The sequence below is a fragment of the Hippocampus comes genome, unplaced genomic scaffold (assembly GCF_001891065.2).
Source record: "Hippocampus comes isolate QL1 unplaced genomic scaffold, H_comes_QL1_v1.1 scaffold194, whole genome shotgun sequence".
NCBI lineage: Eukaryota > Metazoa > Chordata > Actinopteri > Syngnathiformes > Syngnathidae > Hippocampus > Hippocampus comes.
In genome coordinates, this window is record NW_017805828.1 from 551,546 (window position 1) to 561,702 (window position 10,157).

General features: G+C 45.0%; 1 protein-coding gene across 5 annotated transcripts in view; it reads right to left on the minus strand.

Moving 5' to 3' along the window:
- Window positions 1–6,621, minus strand: part of nectin1b (nectin cell adhesion molecule 1b) — a 166,572-nt gene extending 159,951 nt beyond the window's left edge. The window contains exons 1-2 of one of the 5 annotated variants that reach the window (XM_019887321.1): window positions 5,811–6,621; window positions 2,255–2,290 (exon numbers count right to left, since the gene is read on the minus strand). In XM_019887321.1, coding sequence (XP_019742880.1) covers window positions 2,255–2,290; window positions 5,811–5,865 — 91 coding nt within the window. In that variant the 5' untranslated portion in view covers window positions 5,866–6,621. The remainder of the gene's footprint in view (window positions 1–2,254; window positions 2,291–5,810) is intronic. The other 4 variants (XM_019887325.1, XM_019887326.1, XM_019887323.1 and 1 more) reach the window with 4 other exon arrangements.
- Between the last annotated feature and the right edge of the window lie 3,536 nt (window positions 6,622–10,157).

The following is a 10,157-nucleotide window of genomic DNA, read 5'->3' on the forward strand; positions in this document are numbered from 1 at the left end:
TGTGTTTTTTTTTTTTTTTTGACTGACCGATACCAGTATGAGTACTAAATTTAACCGGCCACTCTATTACTCTTAATGTATAAAATTTCACTGACAAAACATTGAATACAACATTTTTCTGACGTACATGCTGCTTCGCCAATATGTCAAACTGCCGCACTATAGCGCCAACTACTGCCGAGGAGGACTTACTCGACCTCAGATTTTCTTGGCCGGTATCGATGTACTAAATTTAACCGGCCACTCTATTACTCTTAATGTATAAAATTTCACTGACAAAACATTGAATACAACATTTTTCTGACGTACATGCTGCTTCGCCAATATGTCAAACTGCCGCACTATAGCGCCAACTACTGCCGAGGAGGACTTACTCGACCTCAGATTTTCTTGGCCGGTATCGATAGCAGGTATCGATACTCGCCCATCCAAAGAAATGTACAATGCACACAAGCGTAACAAAGTCCCAGCGTCAACGTTCGCTATTGTCAGAAGCTGATCTGGGCCGCGTTTGTTTATGGAGTAAAAATGAGGCTGGAATGCGAGGCAGCTCCACTGCGTAACCCTTCCCTTCATTTGTTACTCAAAGGGCGGCGTGGAAGCACAAAGAAAGCGATTCAAATATTTGTACTCTCGAAAAGAGGTTTTGAGTGCCTGGAAATTACTGCGGGGCAACACGTGGCAGACAAAACGGAATCTTAAAACTTTCCATTTCACGCGGTGTTCCGGGAGAGATTTGACAGCAGCGGCGCTTGCAACGAGACCGCGACGCTCAAAGAGAAGTCGCGGCGAGCAAGGCAGCGAGCGCTTCCATTAGCTCCCGCGAGCGGCAGCGGCGGCGAGAGAGAGAGAGAGCGAGAACGGTGAGGCTTAATCTCCTGTCAGCTCGCTCGCCTTCAAGCAACTCTCCCTGGAACGCTCCTGCCCATCCATCACGAGAGGAGATGCCCCCCCCCACCCCCGCCCCCCAGAGGAGGCCGGAATCACAGCAATTAGCATTCACACTCAAACTATCAAGCCTTACAATCCCCGTGTGACATCAGCGGCGGATCGGCGCCGTCATCGGCATGGGGTACAAATTGCCACAAACGAGCAAATTACAGGAAGGGGCGTGGGGGGTGGGGACCAGAATGGCACTCGGTGGAGTGCAGACCTCCGCCAAGGCAAGACCATCCTCATTTGCTTCAGCGTCAAATATCAAACACACCTCATACATTTGAATGAATTTTCAAACGGCGTTTTTTTTTTTTCCAGCATATGAAATTTGGAAGCAGCCCGCCTCAAGCTCTGAAACGGGTATTACTTGACCAGCGTTACACCGAGCAGGGTTCATATTTAATGGCCCTCTCTCAGAACAGAAGTGGCTCCTTGAACCATCAAACAAGAAGTCACCGACAGATTTTTTTTTTTCCCCAACTGCAAATTCAGGATCTGATCCACACAGTGAACGAATGAGATGTTCCGGCCCCCTTTCCCCACCCCGATGCAGGAATCCTTCCATCTGAATCTACACCAAATTGTATAAGGTGATAGCCACTAGGAATGTAACAGTACCCGCAAAAGGACGGTTCGGTTGGTAACGTGGTTTTAAGAACACTGTCGGGTTCAAGTTTAGTTCAGTAATGTCTACAATCAAATGGAAAGTAAATACTCAACTCCATATAACAGCTTCAATCTTTTCTTTTTAGGAAAGTATAACACTGACCGTTTGTCTTCTTGTTCAGAATGTACAACAAAGAATAGTTTGCTTCCTCCCCCAAAGCCGTGCGACCGTATCTGTTCTGTTCAAGAAACAATCGAAGACAAGCACCAACGTTGTGGCCGTAAAGCCATGCCACCTCCGCGGAAGATATTCAGTGCAGAAAATCGATACATCTCGATACCGTACGGAAAAGTCCCTTATACCCCAGTAGACATAAATGCATAGGTCCGACTCCTGCTACAGTTTTTGGTTCATTTTCATCACTACATTAGCGAAGGTACATGCCGCCATCAAAAAAAAAAAGAAAGGAAAAGAAAGAGGGGTTTTTTTTTTTAAATGTTAAGCAAGGTGGGGAAAAATAAGGACCTGGATGACCAAACTCTAAAGAGCAGAGTGTTAGCACCACCAAGGCCCAACAGTCCTCATGCAGCATTCACTGGGAAACGGCGGAAAATTCCACCAAATTGAAGTCCCATCACAACAGTGCCGAAGCTTTGTTATTATTGGTTAATTTCCAGCACAAAATGAAAAAAAAAAAAAAACGGGGCTTACCTCCACCAAGGCTTGACATTTGTGATGCATCATTCCCTGGGAAATTGAGAACATTTTAGCAAAATCTCATCATTTGTCATCCATCCATCCATCGAACTTCAAAGGTGACATTCCGGAATACGAACTGTGGGTACATCAAAAATCCAAATGTGTGACTCTCTGGGAAAATGCAGAAAATATGGCGGATTTCCACTAAATTTAACAAGCCCCACCAGAAAAACACAACATTTTATGGTTACTGGTTCATTTTGATCCTCAAGGCAGCAAAACAGGGCCAACAACCGTCATGACTTGTTCACTGAGCATTAGGGAAAATAATTTTGTGATCCCAAGCGGTTCGCAATTTTTGATTCTTATTCATCACTCAACAAGCAGCGGCATTCCTCGGGCAGGGCCTAACAATCCTAATGCCTTTTTCATTGGAAAATTGTGATAAATGTTGCAAAATTCCACCACGGTCAATGAGTCACACCATTAAAACATTTTTAATGTATTTGTTTTGGTTCTTTAATTCCTAAAAAAGCAAACCAGGGCATACTTCTACTATGGTCCAATAACTAAGGCCGTTTCACATTGCACTTTTTTTTTAGGTCTCCCTGTTACAAGAACTTAACAGGGAGGCTTTTCTCACTAGTTGGCAAATGAGCACTCTGAAATCACTCAGCCGGCTCTCCGGCTCCTGATGACGTCATCGCGCCACCGCACTCGAGTTCAACATTTTTCAGTTGGAGGGTGCATTGCGGCAGGCGGCTACTGATTGTTGACGGCGTACTGCGTCTTGCTAAGTGCAATGTGAAAAGGCCAAAATGTCTTGTTCGCCGAAAAAAATTGAGGAAAATGTCGCAAAATGGATGTCATTCACACGTTGGTTTTCTGGGGCGAAATTCTGTCATCTGTGGTTGTCAATTTTTGGTTCATCCTCCAACAAGGCCCTGCCATGCTTATGAATTACACTCTGAGGAATTACGTAATACATTACGAAATTCAAGCAAATGAGTTATTGCTTGCTCAACGCTGTGTGGAAGCAATTTGGATCAACAACAAACCAACAAATGGCCTTGGCTGAGGTAAAAATGTGCGCAGTCAGCAAGCAAATTAAAGACATGTGTGCATTGTCCAGCACTTTGCTGCCTGAGTCACCATCAAACATCCACTTCAAGACCTTCCAGCCCCCGCCCCCCTCCCAATGACCTCTGACCTCCCTAACCGCACTGAACTCGGACGCCGCATTGATCAGCAATCCGCGGACGCCCTCCCAAGCAATAGAGCCGTCAATCACAACAGCAGCAAAGGCGGCGCGCGGATCGGCTTCATCGGCCAGCGACGCACAGACTCACGCGGACACCGCCGGCCAAAGCGCTGACTCACGCACGCCAAGGACGGCCGGGATGCGATTTATCCTCGCGCCCTCCGTCTGCGTTAATAACTCACCGCTTCCCACTAAATAAAAGAGACATCAGAGCCATACCTCCACCGACCACCACCTGGTGGAGGATTCAAATTAAATCGAAAGTCTGGAATGGTAGGCTGCCAAAGACAGCAGGAGCTCGTATTACCCGCACACGCCGATCATCTCTTTGGCGGGGGCTCGCCGTTTGGAATCTGGCGTGTGGGTTGATTGGGCCCCGTTCCCGCTAGCGACACGGGGCGTGCCGCTGCAAGCGATTTGGCCGGGACGCTCCCACTTGTTTGTGCTTCCACAATGAGGACAGAGTCGGGAACAGGCTGTATATCAATTAGGACTTAAAAAAGAGGGTGCGCATTAACAGCGACGCCCTTTAACCCCCCGGGGGCCACAGAGAGCAAATTCTTGTTGCTGCGTGTCTGACAGATGAGAAGTCAGACAGCAGCTTCTTTCCATTAACGCACACTCGCTCCCAGGTCAATAAAAAACTGCGGTGGAATAACTGCACTCCAATGTGAACGCGAAAGGCTCCCGATCGTTTAGTTTGGTCTCAACTCAGGCCGAACAATTTGACAGAGAACGGACGATATGATCCCTTTTTTGAGAGGTGCACTGTACAAACATTGCATCAAAAATAAGCCAAGCTGGGTAAAAAAAAAAAATGGAACGATCCAATAGTTGGGGTCAATTTGACCCAAAAGATTTTGTCCAAAGCAATTCAGGATGTTGGGTCAATTTGACCCAAGTAGTGGATCGGATTTTTGCGATGTAGCAAAATACAGTTTTCCAATCGCAATTTACACATGCGACGACTGACTCCATTTTCTTGATGACCTACGGGAGAAACTGGTATCTGGAATTGGTATCTGAATGTTCTGAACTCCTGTTCACATTTCCATTTCCCACTGCTTATGTTATGTTTTTCCATTTCTTTCGACAGCAAGTTAAAAAGCAGTCATTTGTTTGCCTCGACCGATTCACGACGGGAGCTCTGCCATTCAAATCGGATTTTGAAGCACATACAACCCATTCTTCCTCATTTGGATGCGGCGCCAATCGCAACTGTGAAAAAAAAACCCAACACATCGGAACAGCGTTGCGTGTAAAAGCACCCTTTGGAGTATCTCATTTGGCTCCCCGTGTCTTTCTTTCACTTTCCTCAAGACGCGTCCAGTACAATTTCGGAGACGTTTTCCACACACACCCTTGATTGAACAGCTTCAAACGCTTCAGCGCCCACCCACCCCACCCTCACCCCCTGACACACACACACACACACACACACACACACACACACACACACACACACACACACACACACACTAATCCTGATCTTCTCCACAAGCAAAGGGGATCATCTCGCCGCAAATCACACAGAGCTCGTTGTGATCAAAGCATCCCATCGCTGTTAAAACACGAGCAAGCAAGGTCGGTATCTTCCTTGTTTTTCACCTTGGATCTTTCATTAGAGTTGATTTTTATTTAGTTTTGAGTCGGGGGGGGGGGGGGGGGTGGGGGGGGGTGCGGGGGTGGGGTGTTGTCACAAATAGGAATGGCACATTTTTCCATGAGAACACCACTGGCAGTTATTGAATTTAAATAGCCTCTGACAGGCTTTACTGTGCGCGTGCGAACCCACACACACACACACACACACACACACACACACACACACACACACACACACAGTGGCTGGAATATATTGCAATATATTCCGAGATGCAACATTCCCTCCTCCAACAGTGTCGAATCCACAAAGCGGAATAAAGGATTTGGACAAGAGAGGATGAAGGGAGGGAGGTCATTACATTAAGGATATTCATCCCATTACAACTGGAGAGCAGAGGATGCTTTTATTCCAAACCCTCCCCTCAGCACCCTCTTCTCACTCCCCCTTAAATTAGCCAAACTTTGCAGTGCTCACAACGCCATCTGCTGACTACCCATGTAACTGCACTTTTTTTTTTTTTAAAAACTCAATAAGTACTCTGCAGCAAACGGACTCCAAATTGCACATCTCATGCTTTTCGGATTCGCCCAAGTATTTATGTATGTGTGCGTGGCAGCAAAAAAATAAAATAAAATACACTGGAATAAAAGTGTTTTGTTTGTTTTTTTGTTTTCGTTTATATGCGTTTTTAAGGGGCTTACCTTGGACGTGCAGCGTCAAGAGGAGCACGCAAATCCCCGCACACAGCTGCGCCATGGCACCTCAGCTCTCCTGGGGGGGTCTTCTGCGTTAGAACCGCGTACAAAGAGCGAGCATGCAACTTGCGCAAATCCCGCTTGAGGGGGCAAAAAAAAAACACACACAGTGGGAGGGAGGGAAAGAAAGTGGGGGTCCCCTGGACTGAACTGCACTGCTAGCTCCGAAGCCAACCAAACGGGGGAGAGAACTAGAGGATCAGGCGTCGCCAAAGCATCGACTAGTCACGATGGTTCCACGCTGGACTTCCACGGTTGTTGCGAGTTGAAAGTCAAACGTGCTGTTGTGGCTCCATCCAAGTCTCTGGATCGATGGCCGGCCGAGGGGAAGTTTCTCAACACTTGGTGGTCCCGGTTCTCCTTGGTGCTTCAAGTTCCTCACGGAGACCCGCAAGGTTCCCGCGGAAGGAAAGCGCAGAGTCAAATAACCTAATCCCCGCTTGACGCCGCGGAGTTCCACGCAAAGAAGGACGGCCGTGTGCTCACGCTGCTCTCCGAACAAGCGACTGGCAGGCCAGGTGAGGGAGCGAGCGAGTGCGGGTCCCCTCCTCCCTCGTCCGCCATCCAGGGGGAAGCTCGGGAGAAGCCGACGTCACGGCAGAGGGGGAGGAGCCGGGACGACGTAGCCCGCCGAAATACATTTTGCTGTGTTATGATACAGTTGCATGTGGAATCAAAAGCTAGGCGCGAAAATGAGTTACACGTTTGCATATTATAGTGGCAGATTAATTCGGTTAGTGGAGGCAAAATTAGGAACTTTTAATGTGTTTATCTATTTATTCGTGTGTTCAATTTCAATTTTAAATATATGTGCGTGAAGACAGGAAGTGATAGGTGAAATGTGTATTCAATTTGAATAGGATTGCCTTTGAAATCAACAGTTGATGGGTTAAACATTTTAATTTGAATTGATTTTGTAAAACCCGTGTGTGCGCGTGCGTGTGCGTGTGTGTGTGTGTGTGTGTGTGTGAAACGCAAATAGAAATGTGACAACTTTACATATTTTTTAAATTCATTTTTTAAATTGCAAAACATTTGTGCCTGAAATCAAAAGACGATCGGAAAAATGTGCTATGTTTGTGTCTTTTTGATATAGGCATTTATGTATTTATAAAATAGAAAACATTTGTGCGGGAAACAAAAAAGAAAATTAAAATTCACGCTACCTGGACTTACAGGTTTATTAGTTCAATTTACTCAATTGCTAATAAATGAATATTCCCCAATTGAAATGAACTGAAATGTAATTAATCTGTTTCAGCAACTAAAAGAAAAATCCTTTTTCTCTAACTTGTGAATTGTGGTTAGAAAATAGTGGGTTCATTCAAACTTGAGAACGTCAACATCAGGTGCACTCACACAATCAAACAAGACATCATTTGCGCTTATCTGAAAGTAGACCCCGCATATGATGCAAATATTCCTTTAAGTAGCCAGGAGCAATATATGTATGAAATCAGCGCATTTCTGATTGGATGCTTTTGAAATGTAGCCTACAGTTATGTACATGCATAAGCACCGAAATCATAACGCGGATCCACTGTAGTATCGTTTCGATCTGGGCAGTTTTTGCAACACCACTGGGAAGCATTACACAACTGCACAACTGGCTGTGTTGTGGCGCCGTCACTTTAAATGACCAAAATAAAAAGGGCCAAATTGGGTTGGTAGCTCATTACGGATGCCTGGCTTTGTTGTCTTAAATGCCGCATGACTGTCTTCACATCACCCGCTGGGGAAGCATTCTCCTGCACCAGCAATGTATGTGAGGCATATTGTGAATGTCCAGAAAAAAAAGAAAAAAAAATTACTGCACGGAACAGGTGGGTGAGCGAATTCATGGTATACATCAATTGTTGCTGGAACACAAGCACAGCACGCCACGGAAGCATGACAGCACTTCGCTAATCTTGAACGGTTTCATGCTTTTTTTTCCTCCAAAATATAAGAAAGGAGGAGCTAAAATAGTCAGTGAGGTTTGATTTTCAAGAATGCATATGTCATGATTTGGTTTTCTTCTGGCAAACTTTTTTTTTTTTTTTGTGGGCATCATTTAATCATGGATTTTTGCAATTCGGGTTCTGTCCCTTTCCCCCGTGAATAGTGATGGTTCACTGTACTTCGGTTTTGTGGGAGACAGCATAAATTGTCTTGCGGGAAAGAAAAAAAAACAATTACATTCTGGTCCCCAATGTCTAAATAGTCTTGAAGGTTTCCAAAGACGTTCAGCTAATGGCCTCGTGTTCATTTTACAATCCACCATTGACAGTGTGTAAACATTGCACAGTGTCTTCACGTAATGCCGCGAAGCTGACGAATGAACGCGACGCAAGCTCTGCACACTCACTTCAAAGTCAAGCTGAGATTCTGCCAAGTGAATGTTTAGCTCGGTTTTGATGTGGAAACTCCCGACTAACATGCCAGACAGCTTGAGCTCGGCAAAATACACACGGCATGAAATATCTTCTGCCACAAAAGCCAGTGGCGGGAAGTAAGAACAAATATTTCATGACATTGTTTTGTCCGGTATATGTTCTTTACTGGAGTATTTTTTTCTTTTTTGGTGACAATTTTAACTTTTTGGTCCTTACATTTGAAAACAGATACACTACATTGGTGCCTCGGAATATGATTGACCCCATTTTCTTTTTTGACACGAGCTGTCGTCCGGCGAATTTTTTGCTTTGACTTGCAAGCAAAAACGTAATACGAGTACTGTATAGAAGCAGTCGACTAAACTCGACTCACTTCACAACGGCTTACAGGTTGGCACAGTGAACAATTATTCAAAGAAGTGCCTTTGAGCTGTTTTGTACCATTTCTGGTTGAAATTTAGCGACAAACAGGGGCGATGCTATGTGGTGGCCAGGGGTGGCCATTTCCACCCCCACATCTGGCAACTGAAAATGACATCACAGTTCCTCAGGGCTCAGCTTGCGAACGTCATATGACCATACCCAGAAAGCGGGTGACCCGCGATTGGTCAAGATTTGAGAAACCGTGATGTCATTTTCAGTCAACGGCAAGTGACAAAATGGCCGCTGGCTGAGATGGCTCAAAACAGGTGGATTTTTCTGCTCAATTCATATTCCACAAATGTAATCATAATCGCAATATTATTTTTATATTAGTGTCGGTGCATAGAACATAATGTGAAGTTTTTTTTCAACTTCCTCTTTGACTCAGCGCTTCGACTTTTAGCAGCATCTTTTTCTGTCCAGACTTGCGCTTACCGTATGCAGCATAGAGCACGAGTACTTTTGCCACTTTTGACTGGCTTAAATTGTGGTCATAATTGTTCAGTTGGTATCAATTTGACTGTAGCACAGTAGTTAAAAAAAGACTCTTTGGCTCCATCTTGTGCCTCTAATTTGACTCTGAAAAAAACCACCACATCTGACCAAAAACAACCAATTAGAGACGGAGGGGTGGGCAAACTTTTACCTGCTCATTGAGCTGACGTCTCCAGTGATAATTTTTCATTTGTGGCAAGCATCGCGGGTCATTTTCATCATTAGCTGTGGTGCTATGTGCTAATCACATAAACATCATAGCATTAGCATCTCAGTGTGCTTTTCCATAAAATTTGGGCTGAACCGGGAAATGTACATAAGTAAACATTTGTGAGGCTAATAGAAGTCTACTCTTTTTTGATTCATTTATTTATTTTAACGGTGCACATAATCATGAGCCACAAGCCTGCAGGCTCAGATATCTCCTGTCCAGGCGTTTCAAAGCGCCCGTGTCCAGCGCATCATAAAAGCTGACATCTGTCCCACTGACGGCCTCGTGAAAGATATCACAAATTCACCACTGCTGCTGCTGCTTGCTTACTTGCTCGCTCGTAAATTGCGGCACAACTTTGGCAAAGCGCTGACGAGGGGGAGCCGTACCATCCGGGTTTGCAGCGTGAAATTTGCTCTTGGAGCGTCCCAAGTTCCTCATCGAGCAGAACATTTTTTTTTTAATCCTCTGGAAAACTTCATGTCCTACACAGAGGTGGCGAAAGTACTCATACTCTTTTATTTTAGAGTAGAAAGGATTTTTGATTAAAAAAAAATAAAAAACTGATTTTTTTTGCACCGTGCTTCATGTTCCTCCATGTTTGCAGCTGTTGCAGTTTATTTTTCTTTTGCTTGATAAGACCCAAAGATCTTAACCAATGACGCTGCTAAACACGTTTGACTTGACGTCGCTCTTGTTACGTCTCTCTATTTGTGTACTTGTACTTTGCGGCTTCCCACTACCGTCAGTACATGATCTCCGTTTGGTTTTGTCGCGGAGAAAACAGAC